Source organism: Phycodurus eques, chromosome 10 (assembly GCF_024500275.1).
Source record: "Phycodurus eques isolate BA_2022a chromosome 10, UOR_Pequ_1.1, whole genome shotgun sequence".
Taxonomy (NCBI): Eukaryota; Metazoa; Chordata; class Actinopteri; order Syngnathiformes; family Syngnathidae; genus Phycodurus; species Phycodurus eques.
In genome coordinates, this window is record NC_084534.1 from 16,549,548 (window position 1) to 16,573,180 (window position 23,633).

A 23,633-nucleotide genomic window follows, 5' to 3' on the forward strand; every position below is an offset into this window, starting at 1 on the left:
CAAATCAAAGGAACAGTGCATGCTGTTGTTATTGTGCCCCTGCCATGCATGCAGGCGTGAAAAGAATGATAAGAGCAAAATGGAGTGTTATTAAAGTGATTTAGGAGCTGCGGTGTGAAATTGATATTTGAACGTTTCTCCTCAGCATCGAGCTAAACACAGCTAAACTAAGGGAACAATACAACTTTTGTTGATAATTTTTTTTTTTTCTGGATTATTCCGGTAATTCAATGTATTTATTTCCGTGACTAAGGCAAACGTATTGCATATTTTATACCGTGGAGGAAAAACAGAGCAGGATTGCCTGGGATTTAAAAAAAAAAAAAAAAAAAAGGAGGGGGGGGCGGGGGGGGAAATAATCTGTGGGAGTCTGTAAAGTTTTGGCTCGGGATTGGGCTCAATCTCTGTGGGAGCAAGATGTTTTTCATAAACTAGAAATTGGATGAGATTTTTGGAAAAAAAATCAGGATATGGCGGGATTTAAAAAAAAATATTCACTTGGGATTGGGAGGAAGTGGCAGTCAACATTCCGTGTCTGCCTCGACCCCACAACACAGGACAATCGCACAGGCTACTCTTTCAGAGACATCTGATAATCAGGCCTTTCCTGACTTTGATCACAAGGGGGGGGAAAAATTCCCAAATGTCTTCCAATTGTCAGAATGAGTGCAACCCCGCTTCATCTGGATATCTGGAATAAGGTTTGCATACAAGTCCAGTGCAACATGTTCTATAAAGTAGACCCTGGAATGTAGACATACTGTACTTGCCACAAATGTCATGACAGCTGACAAAGACTTTTGAAGTCCATTAATGGTTCTTTCCACCACATGGTCAATCTCTTCCAGGCTGGATCTTTGTGGTACCTCAGTATCTGACTTCAAGTTCATCCTTGATGTCTCACCTGCAGCTGTTTCTCCTCAGCAAGAACCTTGGACTGGTTGCCAGCCAAACATAGTAAACATATAGACAAACTACCATACCATTATTATTAACCAGAACCACTACTGCCAGAAGAAATTATCACATTCTACATTTAGGTTGCATTATACTCTATGAGGTTTTATGTACAAGAGAGATCTGATGGAGTTATAAAACATTAAAAGTTTAATTTTATTTGAAATACTGCACTGTATATATATATATATATATATATATATATATATATATATAGTAGCTTTACATTCATGACATTAAATAGAATCCCCTAAATATTCATATATATAATGGCTGATATACAATACTCTCTCTCTGTCATAGTTGTATTATGTTATCATGACTAATATATTGGGTGTTCCCCAAAAATTGACATCATTTGAAATGTGAATATCTGAGCAACTACAAGCCCCGGGCATTCAAAAATTAAATAGAACATTTATTCATCAAAATTCCAGAAACAGATTTTATGAACAATTTTACTAAGCTTCACAAATACAAAATAAAAAAATCAAGATGAGGACCTCTTGTACATTACAGCTTTTCTTCTTTCTTTTTTGTACCATGTCCAAATTTACTTTGCTAGTGGTGTATTTGTTGAATTTCTTCAAAAATGCATGCTGCGCACTCTTGTTTGACTGTGTCAGAACATATTCTAACACACAAAATGCCTTTTCATTGCTAGTGTCATTCTTCACCTTGAACACAAAAGTAAAACATTTAACTTACATCTATCTATCTTGTTAAATTGTAAGATCATTTGTAGAGAGAACTGGCTGTGTGATTAGCAGTGGCGGGTAGGGGAGTTTTCTCCACGATACAGCCACTCTTAATAAGGCAGGAGTGTGATTTGACTACGTACTGTACTCATGGACAGCGTGAGCGAGCATCCATTACATGAGTACCACACTAAGTAAGCATGAGCGTAAGCGAGTAAGTAATGTTAGCAAACTTAGGCCTGGTACACACAAATATTTATCCACTCTTAAAATGTTTTTTTTTTTTTTTTTTTTTTTAATCTGCTGCTGACCGCAAAAATAAAGATAAAAAATTGGGCATTCAACAGTTTTGGTCGTCATGTGTGTGATGTTCCCCGAGTATCTCAACACAGCAGACACACACATAAAGATTCTGTTCTACTGCTGATCTCGAAGTCTCGCGTGATCACACATGAGCTCACAAAACCAAAGAAGAAACACTTCTTGTAAAATGGCGATGTTCTCAAAAACGACTAGCTTTGGAAAATACTTCTTGCTGTCTGAGGAACCCACTTTTCTCCATAAAACGACATCGGGTATGACAATTTTTTTTTTCATTTACGGTCGCTTCAGTATTTGTCAGTCTCGGGTGCTTTTTGATTGGCTACATTCTGTTCTGTTCTGTTCCACGTCACCATTCTCGGCGTCATGACTTGGTAGAAGACGGCGTTCCCCGCACACATGAAGAGTTTTGGTCGCACATATTGACCGAGTTCATTTTTAAAGAATTGTCGGCCCCAACCTGTTTTGGTCCCTAAAATCGTGACAAATCCACTCTTAACAAACATCAGACCTAAGGACAATATGTAGGATAAATTTATAAGACTTAAGATTGTGTGGCGTTTGACGTGTGAGGTCGGGAAGGAGCAGAATCAGCACGAAAAACAGGCCGATTGTATTTGTGTGTGTACCGGGCCTTAGCTTTAAAATTGCAGCGGTACAATGAGAAGTAATGATGACATGCCAACACGGAATGCGGAAGTGCAGCGTGCACAGACACCGAGCTATGACAGTCGAATGTGACGTCGGCCAGCTCGGCGCGCTATCTACTGCGTCGAAGAGGAGTGACTGTGCATGTCAAACCTTTAACGAGAGTCAATGGATATAGATTTGTGTGCCCCAGACCAGTAATGTGTCGCAAAATCAGTAAAGAAACAAACAACAGCTTTACTCATCATAAATGATACACTATTTACCCTGTTCATCTTAAAAATAGATAGACATATATTTTGAAGTATTTGCGTTTTTAATGAATTTACCGTCTTCAAGAAATGTAATATGGTGGGGAAGCGCCCGAGAGCCCTCTATTGACCAGCTGCCCCTTGTTATTGGACTACAAAATGGTGTCATTCTTTTGGGGAACACCCTATATTGTAATTATATAGTTGTATGGTTATAATCATTTCTCCTGGTCAGAAAAAGGAATGTGTATTACTATTACAATGAGCTTAATCTTCTGTAGGCAGAGGCCTCTTGCGTCGTTTGTTGAGCAGAGGGTTGTTGGACGTGTCCAGGTCTTTAATCCTCACCTGTTCATAGTCAACACGCATTGTAGCCAAGGCACTGGTCATTTCCTCCTGATAGACACGCAAACAACCACATCTGAGCTTTATTCCCTCCCTGCGGACACATTTTGCAAAGCATCTCCTTCACCTTGACATCATCCCACAGCTCCTTGTCCTCCATCAGAACACGAGAGGTGTGGAGAGGAGTGAGTGGGACCACCATGGACTGCTGTTTAATGAAGACACACAAGTCTGAGAATGCCTTAGAAACATGCAATAACACGGCATGCATGGATGACAACTTACGCTTATCCAAGGGTGGCTCATGAACTGACCGATGGTCATCCTTTCATTGGGGTCGGTCTTCAGGAGCTGGATGATGAGCTGCTTGGCTGCGGACGACAACACCAAAACTGGATATGAAATAACAATGGAGTCAATGAAATACCAATGAATCAATGTAATGATAATACAGGCAACTCTTCCAGAATTATTGTGATATTAATATTCGACCGGGGAACACACAGGAAGACTGGAGATGAGATCAGAACACGCTGCGCCAATTTTGAATTGTTATTCTTTTTCGAAAGTCTAAAGTCTGACCCTCCTCTGAAACCTCTGCCCACTCAGGGTTGGGGAATTTGTATTGTCCGAGTCTGATCCGCTGCTTCATCCCAGGTGAGACGGCCTGGCCTGTGTTGGAGTAGAAAGGTGGGAATCCACACAGCCTGAGAAAATATAATAGTCTCAGTGAATTCCTTGTGCTAACATATAACATAATGTAGGCCCACTTGATGTGACACTCACAGGATGTACGTGATGACGCCCAGAGACCACATGTCACATGACTTGTCGTATTTCTCCGGGCCGAGCACTTCAGGCGCTGACGGGACAGACAAAGCACATTGCACTAACTAGAAAATGCACTTTTTGTGAGAATTGTGCAATGCTTTAAAGGAACTGCAATCGCAGGGAAATGAACTGTGGGTTGGAACGCCATATAATAAATATCCATCCATCCATTTTCTGAGCAGCTTCTCCTCACTTGGGTCGCGGGCGTGCTGGAGCCTATCTCAGCTAACATCGGCCAGGAGGCGGGGTACACCCTGAACTGGTTGCCATCCAATAGCAGTGCACACACAAACAAACAACAATTCACACTCACATTCACACCCACGGGCAATTTAGAGTTGTCAATTAACCTACCATGCATGTTTTTGGGATGTGGGAGGAAACCGGAGTGCCCGGAGAAAACCCACGCAGGCACGGGGAGAACATGCAAACTCCACACAGGCGGGGCCGGGGATTGAACCCCGGTCCTCAGAACTGTGAGGAAGACACTCTAACCAGTGTGAATGTGAGTGCGAATGGTTGTTTGTTTGGAACGGATTAATGGCATTTCCATTTATTTTAAAGGGGAAAGATGATTTGAGATATGAGTGCGTGGTCACGGAATGAATCCAATTCCAAATGAATCAAACTCTTATCTCAACGCACCACTGTATGAGCTACAATTTATTTTATTTTTTTTAAAATCCATAATATCCTTAGCTGCACCTATATTTCTACTCAGAAGTGATGAAAATACAGTTTAGACTAAGTACTGTACAAATGAGAAGAAGAAGAAGAAGAGTATTAATCCCTTAGAAGAGGACCTACAGGATAAACATTTTTGCAGTGAACTAATACTAACCCAAATAGTAAAATTACTGCTACGTGATACACTCACCGACATAATAAGGAGTGTAACAGGGAGTTTGGAGGGAATTGTGCACAGTGGTCTCCTTTGCGAAGCCAAAGTCTGTCAGTTTGAGGGATGCGTTACTCTCCTTGGTGCTATAGAGCAGGTTTTCAGGCTAAAGCCACAGGGACAAAAATATCAGCTTATTCGTTTACATAAAAAAAAAAAAAAAAAGATCTGCTGTCTTACTTTTACATCCCTGTGAGCGATGTCCATGAGGTGGATGTACTCGATGGCCGAGCCGATGTCACGCATGATCCCTGATGCCTCTAATTGGACAGACATCATGCAGACACAATGTAGAGCGCCAGTTTCCCCAAGTGTCTGAAAGTGCTCCTCCTGCAGGGTACACGTGAGGAGGGTTTCATGAAGTGTGACCCACCTCTCTCAGTGAAAGCCTGGTCCCCTCTGGCCTGAATGCGACAGAACAGCTCGCCTCCCTCCATGCTAAAACCCAATTGACAAAAAGATGAGAAGTGAGGCAGCAGAAGGCCCCCCTCTCACGCCACCATTATGGCAAAACAACGGGAGGCATTGTGCACCATCATGTACAGGGAGCCCTGCGTTTACAAGGGAGTTCCGAATTCCTGCGTTATGTCACCAGTCAAGTCATAAATATTAGTGAGCAATCATTTGATGTGTCTTCCTCCCAGAGACATTTTCTCCTTGGGCTTCGGTCCGATTAGTCGCCACTACTACTAGTACGAGGCAGTGCAATTGTACCCCACCTCAAGCTTTAATTAAAATAATAAACATACTGTTGAATGATTCAAATGTGGCATTACTGCGCCACAGTGCAGGTGATGCTCACCACTCCATCACAATGAGGAGACACTTCTTCCCCTTGTACATGTTTTCATACAGGCTGAGGATCCGGACCACGTGCGGACCACCAGAAACCTTTCCGTGCAGCTCCACCTCACGGCGGGCTTTAGGTGTGTCATACAAGATCTGCTCCCCACACACACACACACACACACACACACACGGTTAGAAAAAAAAAGCATATACATTAAGCAGAGTGGAGAAAAGACCTCCACCAAGGACATAACGGTGTCAATATCACTCTGAAGTTCTTTTTGCGTCCTCATCAGAATCACTCAGTCATTGCAAAAATGTAGCAGAATAATGAAACTCTGAGATCTTATTATAAGTGCCCAAACATTCGCACACATACAAGTAAAACGACAGGTCTTCTAATGTGTTTCTTTCACTTTTTTTACTTTATTTATTGGATGCACAGAATGTTGACACTCTGCTCTGCTATCTACATTGTGTGTAATAACTTATTACAACCACTTATTACTAATCAGTGGTTGTATCATACTAAACAATCAAAAAATTAACATGGTTTTATTGTTACTTGATCAAATGAGTCATTTTGATCTGTTATATTTTATTTTCATAATCATATTGAACATTTTGATTGTGTCCCAAATGTCCACCCTGTCATTAAGGGGTAACTGCTCCTTTAAGAACCCCTCTGATCTTTTCAGTGACATCACGATCAGAATTGTATCTCTCTTTAATGGAGGCTGAAACAGTGGATAGATGACATAACAGAATAAACATAATTATGTTTCGTAATTTTTATCATAGTATGTGTGATGTTGGATGTCATGCTTAACATGTCCACTCTGTCATACTGGTATACCAATTGATATAAAAACCTTTCAGAAATTAAAAATTTATTCGTTAAACAGTACACAGTCAGCTTGCTAACTGAATCATGTTGCTAAGTGAAGGCCGACCGTGTGCTCATTAAATTAGCCAAAAATGTCCAACCTTTTCAGCAAGCTCACATATTTTGCTCTTCGCATGCACATTGTCTGCTGGCACTTATTATTATTATTAAGAAGAACTGTGTGAGCTTGACCAATAGGCAGTTCTAACAGCATAACTTACGAAGTTCAATGACAAATCTAAACTTTTTTTTGGGGGGGGGGGTGGAATAGGGCAGTCTCAAAGGCATCTTATGTTTATACTGACTCAACAATTTTGGGTTATCAAATTGTACACCCAGACTCGCTCAGAATTAGAATTTTTTTGTAAGTATTGTTCCTGACACCCTGGTGGAGGAAGACTCCCTATTTACAAAGAGTTTTGCTCAACAACACGTGGGAAAATAGATTGTTGTCACCATGGAGGAATGGTACACAAGAGCCTCTCCTACTAAATGATTTTGATGTACTCTTGAAGATTCATCTTTCATTTACCCCTGCTCAGCTCAATAATGTCTGATGAAAGTCATAAAGCCATCTCTTCTTGTGTGTTCACTCTAATTGCCCCATTGTAGATAGTGTCTTGTTGCTGGTACATTTGTTTACAGTTAGAGTTTGGAAATAAAAAATGGCCCTGGAAAAAGATATACACACTTCATAGGCTACATTTGCTTTAGTCACCAGCCATGAACCTCACTGCATATGAATTGGACCCCCACTATTCACGGGGGACAGAGGACTGGGTTGGACCGCAAAGAGCGAAAATCCGTGGATATTTGACGCCCATTATAATTGCATTGACTTTTTTTGTTTTTAAATTACCCCCCCCCCACAAAAATTCTTGAATAAGTATTGGTAAACCACCAATAAACCTGTTCGGGGTTTTCAAAACAATTGGAAAAAAAGGGAGGAATTATCTGAAAATACATGAATCTGTGGGTGCTGAGCCTCGAGTATGTGGGTCTCCACTGTAGTCCAATAGCTTTTTTAACCATGTGTACTTCATGTGTTTTATGAAATTGTATTGTCCCCTTTCAAATAAACTGATTAATTAATGATTAATGAATAATTATCCCAAAGGGGCGCATTCAATGCTTCACATAGTACAGTGCGATTTATTTTTCTGAAATTGACAACTTGAGTCATTTTGAATGTACTGTATAGCTACAAGGCAATACCTCTGTCATGCTCTGCATTAATAGGAGAAAGAAAATCCTGCAGGTAAACATTGCATAATCAATATATCCTCTAATTCATGTGCCTCCAATGAGGGTTACATTTCAACGAGGGGACGTATACCACTGCAGCTGCGCACGCACCTTGAGGGCGCACTTGTGTCCAGTCTTCTTGCAGAAGCATTCGAGCACTTTGCCATTGATTCCCAGGCCGAGAACCTGCGAGGTGATCCTATAGTCGTCAGTCACCGCGTTCCTCTTCAACTTAATCTGCGTCACGTGAGCAGGAGGCTGGAGGTCGGAGAGGGCGGCGAGGCTGCTGCTGCTGCAGCCGGAGTCACATCCCAGGAGGAGGGAGCCTGTCCCGGGCTGCGCAGTCATCCTCTGCGCGTCGTCTTGCTTCCTGCTGCTGTGCATGTTCGCTCCGCTGCACAACACGTGTCCCTCTACTTCACCTCCGTACGCCCTCAGCAACTTGAAACACTATGCAACATACTTCAAGTACATCTCCCTTGAGTTATCGCAGAAAAATAAGGGGCGCAGGCGTGCAAAGGCAAAAACTATATACATCCACGCAAAGTAAAGCTGAATATAATCACAGTAAATCATTGAAAGGCTGAAAAGTGGCACGTAATGATGTTCCTGATCCTGACTGACCACGGGATGTGCCTCTCCCTGCAGGACGTCAACGTCTCCGATTCAATGACGTCACTTGGTTCGAATGCAGCCAGTTTCTTAAAGGACCAACAACGCACAAATACGCACAGTTGGACACAGGAGTAAAAACAAAAAAATATGAATGCAACTATAACACAGCCATGGCCAGAAATATTGGCATCCCATGACAGTATAAAAAGACATACGCTTTCCCCCCGCCCTGACTGTCTGACGTGAAATCAGTCACTTTTCCTGTTTTAGGTCAGTTAGGATGACCAAAATGATTTCTATTTGCTAAATGCCAGAATAACAAGACATGGATTTTTTTTTTTTAGACCGTATTTTTCAGTCGCCAAGAAGCAGTTCTCTGTTTTCAAAAGTTTGGTATAGTGACGTCTGCCTCACAGTTCTGAGGGTCAGTCTTCGAATCTCGGCTCAGTGGAGTTTGCATGCTCTCCCCGCGCTTGTGAGGGTTTTCTCCGGTTTCCTCCATATTCCAAAAACACATTCATTGAAGTAAATGGTTGTTTGTCTATATGTGCCCTCCGATTGACCAGTCCAGGGTGTACCCCAACTCTCACCCAAAGTCAGCAGGGAAAAGCTGCGGCTCACCTCTAACCCTAACGAAGACAAGTGCTCTAGAAAATGCATGGATGGATATGATTTATATATATTTATTATATTATTATTAATAAAGCTACACACTTCTTGTTCTATGCATATGGGCTACCAAATTTCTGGTGTTCTCATTCAGACACTGCGGTGCTTAGAGGTTAGCCCTGCAGCGCCCGGTCCAGCACGTGCTCATCCTGTACAGAAAAAGGCATGGTGACCCGCAGCTGCCCATTCTCCTCCATGGTGCGCTGGATTGTCTCGTAGGCGTTGGAATTTCCACACCAGCTACGACGTGCCACCTTCAGAAACAGAAAAAGCCATTAGCATCATATAGAAGTCATCTGTCTAGTCCACTTTTCTCCATCGTCTCACCCCATTGGACACGTCCCAGTTGAGCATCAGTGAGGCCCGCTTCGCTGCCTCCTCAGAGCCGTCCAAAAGCAGACCAAATCCTCCGTTCATTACCTCACCCCTGAAGGCAGACAAAGTAACATGTTAACTTTACAACCGTTGGGCGTAGACCAGGGGTATCCAAAGTTCATTGGCAGCCCGGCGCATATTTTTTAATTGGCTCAACACATCAGAAGGTGACAAAAAAAAGTTTAAAAAAATGCTGGACATTACAAGAAATCACAATGTCTTATTTAGAAAAAAATCTAATGTGGAAAAAGGTAAAAACATCAATAAATACAAAAATGGTTACAATTCATTATTAAATGTAATATGTGGCATTAAATATTTTAATTTATTATTTAAATGGTAAGTGGTAAAAAATCATGCATTTTCTTATTTAAAAAAAATCTTTTCAGATACCAAACATATTCTAATAAAAAATACCATTTAAAATACAATTGTAATGTTACATCAAAATAACAATAATAATTTTTAAAAATGCATCGATATTGATATTTATCTTTTTCCTATCTTGCTGAATCATTACTGATAGTTATCGTGAGAAATCATAATATGATCAGTGTCTTGATTTACATCAATATTATTAATTATTAATAAAAACATTAAAGGTAGCTAGTAGCCCTCTTAGTTTCAAAAAGGTTAGTGACCCCTGATGGAGACTGTTTTTTTGTGTTTAATTTTAAATCTTAGCATACATTGACCTACTGTACATTGTTACCCTACATATTTGTGATTCACTACTAGTAAATTCATTTATTGGCGGATTTTTGTTTGAGAATATCTAATTATCCTCTGTTATTTGCTGCAAAACTCTCCCATTCACTGTTTTTGTGCTCAGGCTAAAGCCCTGTGTGCCGAGCAACTGTGATGTGAGGGGACTGGCTTCATTTACAAAGGCATTGCTGCCATATTGTGCCATTTCTAGGCAATAATAAACCTTGTTAACATATTTAAAAATACTAATGTATTTTTGGGTATTTGTGCCAGGGTTTTGCCCCCAGATTGGATTTAGCATATTCTATATGCACAAAATCCTGGTCTAGACGAATTGTTAATAATATTCGTACAAATCCCCCTTGACAAACGACAACCGACCAAGCCTTACCAGCCAACACCGCCACCGTTGTGCAGGGCTACCCAGGTGGCACCCCTGAACGCATCACCGACAAAGTTCTGGACTGCCATATCTAGAAAACATAAGGTCTGATTTTAATGAACACTGCGATTGTGGAAATCAAAGAGGGCTGCTACATGCAATAAATCATCATTTGTAAGAGTTCTACAGTAAAAGCAGGATCAGACAAACTGCACATGCACATACTGTACCTGCACAGAATGCAGAGCCATCATAGACATTGGAGGTCTCTCTAAAGGGGCTGTCGGTACCACTCACATCATGGTGGTCTCTGCTAATCACCACCGGAGCCTGACACACACAAGTCCACTAAGTTTAGAAACGGCCACATAGAGTAGCAGCAGGGGAGGGCAAACTTTGGTGCTCAAGAGTCACATTTGAGTTTTAAATTTGACAGATGGGCAAAGTCATTTATAGATGAGGTAAAAAAATAAATAATAATAATAATAATTTTAAAAAGTGTTAAAATGTAAATGTAATTTTTTAAATTATTAATAAAATAATGTCTTATTTTTCTTTAAATAGAATATTTATGATATTTTTTATTTTACTAATTATTTTTATAACCTACATTTAAAATATATCCATTAACCAATTGTTTAATGAGCTAAATGAATAAATACATTTTAAAAAGACTGAATACATTTTAAGGACCAATTTTAGGGGAAAACAGCCAAATGAATGCAACAAATGCAGGTAGGCAAGCCAAATTAAAGAACGGAGAGGGCCGTATGTGGTCCGCGGGCCGTACTTTGCCCACCCCTGACATAGACACAAATGAAGAAGGTACAACTATGTGGAAAATTGAATTAATATTTGTGATTTTTTTTTTAATGGGATGGGAGAATCCTGTTCCCATGTCAGTGTTGTGTTGAGCATAATAGTGGCCAGAGTAGTCAGAATGTGGTTGTTCAGCTTCCTAGCTGACATCGTGTTGTACTTCTTTACATAGCAAACTAGTTGAGGCTTCATCACTGGTTGCAGCCAAGTAGTGCACTTCTTCTCTTAGTTCCTTCAAGACACGATTAATCAATTCCCCACAACTGGCCAAACTCTTATCAAAAAATTAATTATTAAGGTGATTCCCGTATAAAAGAGGACCCTTCCAGTATCTTACTGAAACGTTTCCTTCAGCAATGGCTCGGTTTATGGCCAAAGCAATGGATACTCTTCCTTTCTGGTCTGAGTAGAGAATTCTGGCCTGGGATCCCACAACCTGTAGAAGGCGGACACATGCACGCAAAAAAGCTAATCAGCTCACGTATGATGAGGGCTGATTTGTGAGCCCGTATTCACAAACCATTTTGTGTTTTCCTGCCTCCCGGATCCAGAGTATGTTGTCGTTGTACTGCTGTCTGACTCCGTCAGTCACATTGGCGCTCAAATCCTCCAGGACCGAGGCGGCGATGTCGTCGGTTGTGGCGAGGTCCTGGGGGTCGGCGGATGTGCACACCCAGCGAAATGGACCGAAGCCCAAGGAGAAAATGTCTCTGGGAGGAAGACACATTAAATGATTGCTCACGAGAGAGAAAACGGGACTCAAGTCAAGTTGACTTGCTCAGTATGGAACCAACTCAGCCTGACATGGACGGCATGGGTTCCCTCGCCTGACCACTAGGATTTTGAACCTTGTTTTCATCGACTTACTGCGCTGGGTTCATGCGAGGTTCAGTTGGGTTCGTAATGTGTGCGTGTTTGTAGACCCCCATACGTAAAGTGCCAGAGATAAGAGATATGTTTGGAGTTGATATACAGTAGCACCAGCGTTTGCAGATTTCTTTGCCAATTTCTTTCACATTTTTTACATCTTTTAAATTTTACTTTTTGTTTTTTGGGGGGAACCACCCTGAAAAACACTTATTTGCAACTTTTCCACGCTTATTCAAGAATTTTGGGGTTTAAGAAAAAGAAAAAATTATAAAGGGGGTCAATTATACGCAGATTTTCATTATTTGTGTTCCACCCAGTTCCCTATCCCCCGCAAATAGTGGGGGTTCCCTGTATACTGATAATAACAAAATTAACTTGACTTACCCCATGATGTGTTGGACATACGATGGGTAGCGGAACTCTGTCTCTCCTCCACCAATCTTTTCGACCTCGGCTCCTATGAAAACAACAAACATAACTTTCTGAAGTTACATACACAACTCACAAAAGGTCAACGATATTCTGCTTTTAAGTGATTTTTAAGGATGAACCAAAATACAAAAATCACTAGAACCTCACCGGTTACGTGTCTAACTGTTCAATGTTTCAATACCTTTCAACCAATAAATTCCTGAGTTCAATTAGAATTTAAATATTTTAACAGGTCATCATTGTGTTCACATTTTGACATCATGAGACCAAGACCGCAGCTAAAAATTGATCAGCATGACATTTTTCTGAGAGGGAAGTGGACACCGAGTTTAAAGAGTTCCATGAGCATGTTGCAACAGAGACACAAAGAGACTAGAAGAGTCACCGAAAGGTATCCATGAGGATGTCCTAGCAAAATGTGTTGTTCGATTCATGGATCAGACACCTGTTGTACATTTTGCCGTACTTAATAGAGAACAGCAAGTTGTACAAAAAGCCCTCAAACACAGAACAGTTGGAAATGTGGATTCAAAAGTTGAAGAAGAAGAAGAAGAAGAAGAACCACCTTTTATTGTCATGAACATGCATGCATGCATGCATGCACACGAAATTTGTTCTCTGCATTTAACCCATCACAGTGAACACATACACATGTTAGTGGAACACACTGGAGCAGGGGGCAGCTGAAGCGCCCGGGGAGCAAGTTCACCTATGAAGGGTATAGTGCATTTTAGTTTCATCCTAAAATCTCACCCAAAAGCCCAACACCGCAATCGTTTTTGTGAGTACTGCAGGTTACTGTGAACACAAGCCAATTCCAAATTCCATTGGTTTCATCAAAGTTACTGTGTACCAGCTCTTTGTGCCTCTAGTAGAAAAGCGTTGCCATAGTCCCAAAAGAACATGCCCACATCTGACAGTTTGTTGATAGCGTTGACGTGTCTCCGGAGGCTGTGGTAGAGTGAATAATGTGATAGCGTCACGGCAACATACTTTGATGCGAGGATACAATCGTTTGAGTGTGACCGCCGACAGCACCTTTCTTTGACCATGCTGCGGAAACGACTGGGATCAGTGGACATGAGCTGGTTGGCCTGGCGGAAGCTGAGTTGTACCGGGTAGTAGCCTCCGTTGAAGGGGTTGTGGAGGGAGGTTTGGTCCGAGCCCAAATCCACCAGAAGCTCACCTGTCCTCTGGTACTCCAACAGCAGCCGCTCCCTGATCAGGAATACAAATACAAAAGTTTGTCGACTGGGTAAAAGATGCGAATTTCACCGTAAATGTGGTTTTCGCTGTGCGCTCACCACAAGTCGACAACGTTGCCATGGTAACCCAAACTGAGGGGAGTCTTTGAGCATCTGGTTTCTCTAGAAGACACCAAAATTGGATTTTACAACATATCAGCATTACGTATTAGACTGGTTATTTTGTAGAATAGCCTCCCTTCTCTCCTTTTGTTCAATGTACAACCACTGGCCACGATATTAAGCACATATGCACACTCTAATAAGAATAACAATAAACAGCCTTTTCTTTAAAAATACAAATTTATAAATGGGTTTTGCACTCAGACTTTGCAGTTTGGGCCAGTGAGTGTATATACAGCCAGTACCTTACCTTGGAGGTTGTGGTTTATTGTAACTACTGTAAACTATTCTACTCAAGGCTCTAGTTTTTGAGTTACTGTACATACAGACAACACAAGTGCTTCTATTTCACGACAATCATAATCAAATGCTACAATTCAAGAAAAAAATCACAAGAAAATAATTTGATTTCCAGTGTTTTAGCATGAATGCATTTATTTTAAAGTCACTATCTTTCCATGTCTGTGACAGTCAAGGCTCTTGCAAGCACTGAAAATAAGGACCAACTGTATTTTTATTTCTATATTCGGGCCATTAATATAGTTTCTGTTTTCTGATGTTGTGTTGCTGTAAAAATATTTTTCCCAATGTATTACACGTTAATTGCATTTGTTCTGTAAATTTTAATGTTAAAGATGAAGATTGGCTCTACTCTAAATCTAACTCGGAGTATGTATGACTCTAATCATGGCACAAATTGTGATACTAAGGCATCATTACACATAAAGCCAAGCAACAATATGGTAATTACTGTGTTATGTTAAAAATAACACAAGTATACTCTTAAAATAACCTTACAATAACCATTTAGTAATTATGGATAAATGTGTCTGTTACCTGATGCGTTTAATGCAGTGATCCATGTCCCCGGTGACCTCCATCAGCCAGCCTTGCTCATGTCTCTTTTTGAGAGGAGCCTCATCCACCTAACACAGAGTCGCACACGTCACTCAGTCACACCCACCTCACATTTAAACTCACGGTTGCATCACCTCCGCAATGACGCCAATGCAACCGGCGATGACGGCAGCTTTAGCTTGAGCGCCACTCATGCCCCCGAGCCCGGAGGTCACGAAGACACGTCCTCTCAGTTCACCGGAGCCCAGGTACCTCCGACCAGCATTCAGAACAGTCAGCTGCACGGGAAATAAGACCATAATGAGTATTTCCCCTTCAAAACCGATCAATAGTAAATTTTCAGTTATTCTACGAAAATGCTATGCTAGGACTTACATATTCTCTCTTTATTTATGGAGTTACATTAACAGACCTGTGACAAATGAGAATTTGCATCCAGTAGTGTTGCAATCAGTAATCGTGTATCCTACTGACAATTCTATCGAATAATCAAGTAATCGGATAAAATATATTTTTGTTTGGTTAAAGATCAATTATGAATACACCATAAAATGAGACATTTGACTTAATCAATCCATCCATCCATCCATCCATATTCTGAGCCGCTTTTCCTCATTACGGTCGCTGGCGTGCTGGAGCCTATCCCAGCTATCATCGGGGAGGAGGCGGGGTACACCCTGAACTGGTTGCCAGCCAATCGCAGGGCACATACAAACAAATAACCATTCGCACTCACATTCACACCTACGGGCAATTTAGAGTCTTCAATTAACCTTCCATGCATGTTTTCGGGATGTGGGAGGAAACCGGAGTGGCCGGAGAAAACCCACGCAGGCACGGGGAGAACGTACAAACTCCACACAGGCGGGGCCGGGGATTGAACCCCGGTCCTCAGAACTGTGAGGCAGACGCTCTAACCAGTCGACCACCGTGCCGCATTTCACTTAATAATGAAGGACCAATTGGGTTCTTCTTTCAGATAATCAACTCAAACTCAAATTCACGCTGTGCATACTTGTCAACAAGCATTTTTAGTAAGTTAATTTCAAACACAAATAGAAATAAATACAACTGAAATATGAATAGATTTCAGTTTAAACTTGGTATTTCTTGGTATTCAAAACGAGGCGAAGAAGAAGAAAAGGACACGTCGAATAGAAGCAAGCTGTATGCTGATCGATTGGTGAATCAAGGGAATAAAAAAAATAATAAATAAAAAAAATACCAGAATGATTCTTGAGAACACTACGCTTACTAAACAAGACTGGAATGAAGAGGAAGCCCAGACATCGCACAGCCGGCCCATTGTGTAATTATTTGCGTGATCGCTCAAAAAGCTAGCTGCCGATGCTAACGAAAACGAGCATATGTATACTTTGGTGAACGTGGAAAGTCTGTTCAAGTCAATGAGCTTGAGTTTGAGTGATGTCACGAGTCATTGCTGTTCAAGTTTGCAAGTGAGGCAACATTTTGTCAAGTCATCAAATTCATGACGTGAGTCTAAGTCATGTGACTCGAGTCCTCTGACTAATACGAGTTGGTTGTTTTTCCCTGGGTGCTGTGGTTTCTTGCAAATAAAGGTATATGATTTGTTTCACAGATCATTTTTATGATGTACTACTGTCAGGTAGGATGCCAATAGTTTTGACAAATATGACAAAAAGCGCTTTATTTATTATTGCAAATTATTTATTCTTGCAATTGTAAATTGGAAATTTATTATAATTTTTGCAAAAAAAATTTCAAAAATTATAAAGAAAATTGCAACAATTATTGCAAAAATAATAATTGCAATTAGAGCAATTATCATTGCAAACCTAAGAGGTACTGTATGTTTTTGGTATATGGGAGTAGGCTTACTGCACACAAGCATGGGGAGAACACGCATTAACATATTTGTCTCGTGTTTTAACTTCATTACATGTAATAATAGACTCATAGAATTTGATCAAAATCTAATTGATATGTTGTACCATAGTGCCATGAACAATCCCTTGAGGTCCAATGTAGCAGTAACTGCCAGCTGTCATTTGACCATACCTAGAAATATGCAAAACAGGCTCTCATACAAAAATAAATAGGCCAACATTTTATTGTATTATCGTATATTGTAACTCATAACACAGATCACAAAGCACATTTTATAGACTTACATTGACACACCGAGAGCAAACATCCTTTCATATTGCTCTCTGGAGGAGTAGTTTGGAATAACCTAAATAAAATAATCAAATGTGACAGTCACCAAATTAGAAGGTGATGAGAATCGTCTGAGTTGAGTGTGGTGAGTTGCTGGCTTACCATGCCGTTGGTGATGATGGCGCGGGGTGAGGCGGGCAGGCTGGGGAACAGACCCAAGGGGTGACCACTGTACATGACCAGGGTCTGCTCCTCCGTCATCTCACTCAGATAATTCATCACAAGACGGAACTGCACCAATGCAAAACAACTCCTTTCAAAAGTATAGAGGATATGTAGGGTATCCCCTAAAAATTACATTATTTAAAAAAACAAAAACTGGGAAGCTGATTTGAACATGGCACAAAAAATTCAAAAGGACAAAAAGGAAGCTGTGTGTCATGTCATGGGCTTTGCGCAGATTTGTATGCCACGGCATATTAGTGCACCATGAGAGATCACAAAATTATCCAAATACACTTCATTGATTGGAAAATGATTCGTTATTTACTACAAATAATGTATCTCTGTTCATCTAAGTCAATGGCATATAGTGACAGCCAGAAGAATTATTTAAATGCTCTTCCACTAGACGGCAGAAGGAACAATGAACCTGTGTATCCTTGAGTTGCTATTCAAACAACAGAATAATAGCTTTCTTTCCAACTAAGCCGCCCCAGATTTCACATTACGTAAATTGAAGATCAGAATTACTTCTGCACCGTATAGCAAATATACTTTTTGTGGCATTTTTGTTTGGGGGCATGCCATGAGAGTTTTCAAATGTAAATATATGACTGGCCTCACATGTAGTTACCACTGACCTCACGTGTATTTACTAAGATATTCATGTGATTTTTTTTGGGGGGGGATACCTGTACATCCATTAGATACTTCTTTAGGTACACTTGCCCAACATTTTGCCCTACCACCCGCGAGACCAAAATTAGATTCCCTAATTCGACACTAATTAGGCAATTTCACCATGAGATTCACTCAGTGCAACAGCTATAAATATAACTATTTCAAAATGTTGCACAGAAACTATGGTTGGTGTGATAAATGCACTTGTTTTAATGCTGCTATTGTATAGTAGGCAGGTGTGCCTAATGTAACTTGTGGACATCATGAATAAGGTTTTGGCCAAAAACAAGACAGTTTCTTATTGTACCTGAGCCCAGTTACTGAACACTTGTCCATTTCCTCCATAGGTGACGAGCTCCTGGGGAAACTAAGACATGAAGACCGGTTAGATTGTTCGAAAGGTGAGCAATCAAATAAATTAAGCTATGGAAGAAGCTCACCTGGGCCACTGCCGGGTCCAGGTTGTTCATGATCATTAACATGATGGCGGCGGCTTGGCGTGTGCGGCAAGGGTACTCGTGTAGTGGGTACGCTCTGACGAAGAGAGCAACCCCAAAGCCAGTAAACAGCCGAAAAGCAGCACGATGGCAAAACATATGAGGAACACTCATTTCGGTAATGATTTTGCAATTGTTACATGATGTAGTAGCACAGCGGAACCACAAGTCAAACACCTTAGAGTTTGAACAGGGGCATCTCAGTCTAGAAAAGTTCCTTTATTTAAGTTGTTCAATTCATAATGTGAAACTCACATTATACAGATTCATTGGAAACATAGGAAAATACTTTTCAGAAAGCCAATTCCAATCATTTTTTTATATTTAAAAATGTTTAGTGTTTCTAAACTCTCACAAAACCTCAAACTGTAGTGAAAATGTGTTCCTTAATTTGAACAAAACAAAGATTGACAAGTATTAATCTTTTCGTTTGACCACCATACCCTCCACATGGTCTTAAAAAATGTCATTCAAGTCTCTGATGAATGATGACGACGTTGTCTTACCTCAGGCTCGACGCAGGACAAAAGCGGTACATGTAGATGTGCCCATACTGCCGGAGCTCTTGTGCAAATTCTGGTGCGAGTGTTGTATGATGGGCCGGGGAGAAATAGCGCAGGGCGTTTCTTAGTGCCAGCTAGAGGGGGGAGGGGAGGTAAAATAAAACCACAGCCCCCAGGTAGATAGTTCACATCAAAAGATAAAGGTCACTACTTTCTCTAAATTATTGACTGAAATCTTTGCTTGAGTTGTGGTCAATCAGTGAAGGACCTTAGAGACTAACCGATATTGTAATGCAGCACAGTTGTCACCAGTGATGTTGCAATAAGTACACAACATGACAGTGAGATGATTGGTGGATGTTGACTCCTGCATGCCCAAGGCTAAATTGAACGCCCCGTGTATTTCCACTTCCTGCTAAGAGGTTGCTGTTACCTTAAAAAGTGTTCAATAAAGTTTGTATTCTCATGCTGTGTGTGCCCAGTGTCTGACTGCGGACCAGACTGGTTAAAAGTGGTGGCAGTGTACCAATTCCCTGCTGGGTTCTAGTTAACCTAACAAGGTTTATTACAGTATCTTTGACTAATCCTTCATGTCTTCCTGAACTACAGTAATTAACATCATGATTTCCCATACTGTTGGGAATAGTTACACTCCATATACAGTACTTTACTGAATCTACTGTACTTACCCGCTGCTCTTGGGCTGTGAGGTTTGGGGTCCGAACAGGTGCATGGGGCACGTTGGGATTTCTTCCTCGGTTCGGGGGCAAAGGGTCCAGAGGTAAACCGCTGCATATCTCCTTTAAGGTGGCCATGCTGTCAAGTCCTCAGTTTAAAAGGAATGCAGAAGGACTGCTGAACATTTGAGGAAGACGACTGAGGAGGTCCGATTGGCTTTTTGGTCATCTTTGCCCCCTGAACATCCACCAATGACAGAAAAGGATGTTTGGTAATTATTGATCGCAAAGGGAGTTTAAAGTGGCACGTGCCTCAGTGGACAAACTTACCTCTGACCCCTGACCATCCCCCACTCACTCTCATACACATTCGCACACGCGTGCACACAAATCTAAGTTCAGGCAAGCGTAAGCATTTCACAATTGGTCTGAACCAAATGCTCAGTGCCCTGAACCCATTTATTGAATTGGTCAGCCTTTTGGTAGAAACTTAAGCACTTTTCACCTAGTTAGACACAACTTGCAAACATATTCTCACCCACTCACATTTCTTGAAATCTTCCATCATTTTCTCTAAACTGCAAACACAAAACCCACTATTAAAGCTACATTCACAAAACCTCACACTCTTCTTGCAAAACCAAACTATTGCCTCAAAACACTGCGATTGGCTGGCGACCGGTCCAGGGTGTCCTTTTTGTTTGTTTTGTTTCTTGAGTGTTGGTTTATTTTTTTTTGCACTTTACTGACAGAACAGTGTTACATTGGCCAATTCTCCACAAATGTTTGTATATGTTCATATATGTTCTAAGAATTTTAATAAAGATTTTGGAGGACAAAAAAAAAAAGCGGGGGCATGACCTGAAAACAATTAACCAATACCAGATGGGACTCCATATACCAGTGATTCCCAACCAATGTACCGGGGCTCGTTGGTGTGCTGTGGAAAATTATCACATTTTACTTAGTTGCTCCAAGACAGACAGAACAAATAAATGGTCTTGTATTCGATGGCAGGAAGTACATACAGTAATTGATGTATCCACTTTTTGTGACATTTATGTTCGTTGGTGTGCCGTGAGATTTTTCAATTGTAAAATATGTGCCTTGGCTCCATAAAGGTTGGAAATCACTGCCATATACATACAAGTCTCTGTTGGACTGATCCCAGAACTAGGGATAAGCACCATCTTTATTATACAGTAGTGTCTTGAGATACGAATTATCTGACCTATAAGTTTTTGAGATACAAGCCGTCGTTCGGACGATTTTTTTTGCTTGGACTTGCGAGCAAGAATTTGAGATACGCACGCTCTGTGGCAGTGAACTCACCTCACTTCACAACAAGAAGCAGTTTGGCAGATAGAAAAAATAAATTCAAGAGACTTGAAGCTGTTTAATGCCACTCAAAGTTGAACTTTACTGTCAAATTAAACAAAACTTAAGAGAAACACGTGTATTTAATCACACATGTTGCTAGCTTAACACTAACAAATAATAGGCACAACAGAAATGCTTATGAATAGAATCTGTGTGCTGGGATTATAATGCTTCAAGGGACAGATCTATAACCACAAATGGTGCATCAATGCATGTAGACAGACAACACTTGAAGCAATGTAGTCAATGATAAATCTTATCACAAATTATTCATCAGTATTTATTTTAACAGTTTCAGTGATTTGCAAGCCATTGGAACAGTTGAGGTAAATGCTTTGAGTCCACTTAGCAGAAGGCTTGGCCCCACACTAACACCCTGGAAAGCTCAATTCTTAAATGTCTTCATTCATTCGCTCGATGCAGCACAGTACATAAAAATGTGTGCAACGTCCATTATATATGAAATGCAACTGACACACCAGTGAGAATTAGTATCCACCAACGAATGGAGATGAAAGTGTCAGCATAAATAAACATTTGTTCTCTGTTTCTTGAGTTTCTTGTGTGCCCAGCTAAAGTCTTTTAGAAACATTGGCTTTCAGGCGAAAAATGCAACGGAGTAACACTAGCACATCATGGCTCATCTTAAAGAACAATAAGTTTTGACTTTCTCAAACTGATAGCAGTTACTAGCTTTCTAGTGGTCTCCCTACACTTGCTTGTGTGCTGTCTGATGCCTGAACAGAGTCAAATATGGACTTGGAATCCGTAGCGGTAGCGTCTTCTGTGGTCGGCTCTGCTTTAGATGCGTTTTCCTCTGGGACATTGTCGTCTTCTTGAGGGTAGAGTTCTGGATAGCGCTGCATGCACTCTTGCATTGTTCTGAACTGATCTAGGCACTCTGAGCCCTTCACCTCTTCTTTACTGTAGTGGAAACAGGAGAAGGCCTCCTTAAACTCGGTCCCACAGGGACCACTGGCCATCCCGCCCAGACAGAGGCAGTTCCAGTTAATGTCCCCATTGGGAAGAATCAGGCCTTGTAAGACAGGGATGCTAAGAGTTAAAAACAAATACTACGCTGAACATAAGAATAGAGACTTATTATCCAGGGCTGTCACACTATTTTGTGGCATCACAGAGCATTAGAGAAAGAGCAAAGAAAAATAAATTTTTATTTTATTTGAAAAACAGATGATTATCCTTCAATTTAAAAACTGTCAGTGATTATTATAGATGAATGAGTCATGAAAAGGTTACTTAAAAAACTTTCTTGGCTGCTCACCTCGCTCCTCATAGGGATCATCGGGGTTTTCCTCAACAAGCTCAGCGTTGCTGGGTGATGCATGATCCTCTTTGGTGACAAAGATTATTTTGTCTTTACCTGTGGGGAGGGTACAAAAAAAACCAAAAACATTTTCCTGTTAGGTGAGAACAATGGAACCAGTGAAAGAACAAATACCCACAGTATAATCTATACAACGTATACAAAACTGAACATTAACATGTTACCGGTTCAAGGTTAAGAAACTACATAAAAACAAACACAGAATTGCTACGGACTTAAACTTGTGTTGAAATTAACTCATACTCGCTGTATGGATGACTTAGCTGAGCTAGCACATTGTGCTTACCTTCTTGCCTGACTGTAGTCATTTCTTCCCAAATGAAGATGTGAAACCCGATTTGGTGCAGCAGCCCGCCGGGTAAAGTTGGTGTCATAGAAACATGTCGCAGTCATAGGACAATGTCACAGCGTGTCAAGCATCTTCAGGCGTTTCACAACTACAATCGAGCGGTGCCCGGCTGGTGGCTCAGGTGAATTAGCCGTTTATGTTTTTCCACCATTAATAGAAGACGGAAGGGGAACACATAGATATGAAGACAAGATAAGCCAGCGCTCTGTTGCGGCCAAGCTAACCGACGTGCCTACGTGGAGGCCATGTTGGGAAGGTCGACGTTCCCGTCCAATGCAATGCATAGACCTAATTTCTCAACCGACTTTCATGAGGTTTATTTTTTTTTTGTCAACGCCAAAGCACGTGCTATCAATACATAACATTTGAAAGCAAGCCCCCAATATATATTTACCTATGAACGGTTACTCCCAATTCCCTCGTCGCAACTAGTTGTATGGCGTTGAACGCAACCGTATGCAGCACAATGTGGCGGGATCCTTGTTCTTTTGGTTTGAATACATTTCTCCTAGCTTAGCGTTGCTGTTCGCACGCAGCTCAAAAGGAGCGTGTCGTATCTAAACATTTACATCTGTGGTCCTAACTAGCTTTAGCCTAGGTCACGTGTACATTTGTGATCCAATAGGAATCGGCGTATGCTTCATCACTGCGTGCCAAGGTCCCTCATTTTTTAAAAAAAGCTGAATGTTCGCGTTTTTGTCATTCATCATTGATTCAATTGGAACCACGGCTACAAAATTGGAAATGATTGTTACCCTTTGTCACCGGGTTTGATATAATTCTGGCACATCTTTTTCGAGTCCATGTCACATTGATGCCGCCTTCGTTTTAACAAATTACCTTATATAAATAATCAAGTGTGCACAAATGAGGAAA

General features: G+C 40.9%; 3 protein-coding genes across 5 annotated transcripts; all 3 read right to left on the reverse strand.

Annotated features, from left to right (window-relative positions):
* Window positions 1-346: 346 nt before the first annotated feature.
* LOC133408814 (MAP kinase-activated protein kinase 2-like) lies at window positions 347-8,254 on the reverse strand. Its single transcript, XM_061688065.1, has 10 exons — window positions 7,981-8,254; window positions 5,752-5,891; window positions 5,323-5,387; window positions 5,130-5,209; window positions 4,929-5,055; window positions 4,007-4,082; window positions 3,803-3,927; window positions 3,506-3,591; window positions 3,348-3,428; window positions 347-3,271 (listed from the first exon to the last, which is right to left on the reverse strand). The coding sequence occupies exons 1-10, from the start codon at window positions 8,251-8,253 to the stop codon at window positions 3,143-3,145; spliced, it is 1,182 nt and encodes a 393-aa protein (XP_061544049.1). The 5' UTR covers window position 8,254; the 3' UTR covers window positions 347-3,142.
* A 997-nt stretch (window positions 8,255-9,251) lies between these two features.
* Window positions 9,252-23,242, reverse strand: uroc1 (urocanate hydratase 1). 2 transcript variants are annotated; one of them, XM_061688063.1, is made up of 20 exons: window positions 23,152-23,242; window positions 19,696-19,921; window positions 19,010-19,140; window positions 18,447-18,540; window positions 18,314-18,373; window positions 17,266-17,394; window positions 17,118-17,179; window positions 16,938-17,004; window positions 15,099-15,242; window positions 14,944-15,032; window positions 14,044-14,106; window positions 13,778-13,957; window positions 13,593-13,690; window positions 12,692-12,764; window positions 11,958-12,147; window positions 11,775-11,873; window positions 10,849-10,948; window positions 10,628-10,709; window positions 9,481-9,580; window positions 9,252-9,407 (listed from the first exon to the last, which is right to left on the reverse strand). In XM_061688063.1, the coding sequence occupies exons 2-20, from the start codon at window positions 19,819-19,821 to the stop codon at window positions 9,267-9,269; spliced, it is 2,028 nt and encodes a 675-aa protein (XP_061544047.1). In that variant the 5' UTR covers window positions 19,822-19,921; window positions 23,152-23,242; the 3' UTR covers window positions 9,252-9,266. The 2 variants fall into 2 exon arrangements, with proteins under 2 accessions (XP_061544047.1, XP_061544048.1); XM_061688064.1 differs by lacking the exon at window positions 23,152-23,242 and adding an exon at window positions 22,346-22,360.
* On the reverse strand, window positions 21,091-23,235 carry chchd4b (coiled-coil-helix-coiled-coil-helix domain containing 4b). 2 transcript variants are annotated; one of them, XM_061688067.1, is made up of 4 exons: window positions 23,152-23,235; window positions 22,695-22,718; window positions 22,346-22,444; window positions 21,091-22,099 (listed from the first exon to the last, which is right to left on the reverse strand). In XM_061688067.1, exons 2-4 carry the CDS (start codon window positions 22,714-22,716, stop codon window positions 21,753-21,755), a joined length of 468 nt encoding a protein of 155 aa, XP_061544051.1. In that variant the 5' UTR covers window positions 22,717-22,718; window positions 23,152-23,235; the 3' UTR covers window positions 21,091-21,752. The 2 variants fall into 2 exon arrangements, with proteins under 2 accessions (XP_061544051.1, XP_061544050.1); XM_061688066.1 differs by lacking the exon at window positions 23,152-23,235 and having other exon boundaries at window positions 22,695-23,142.
* Window positions 23,243-23,633: the final 391 nt, after the last annotated feature.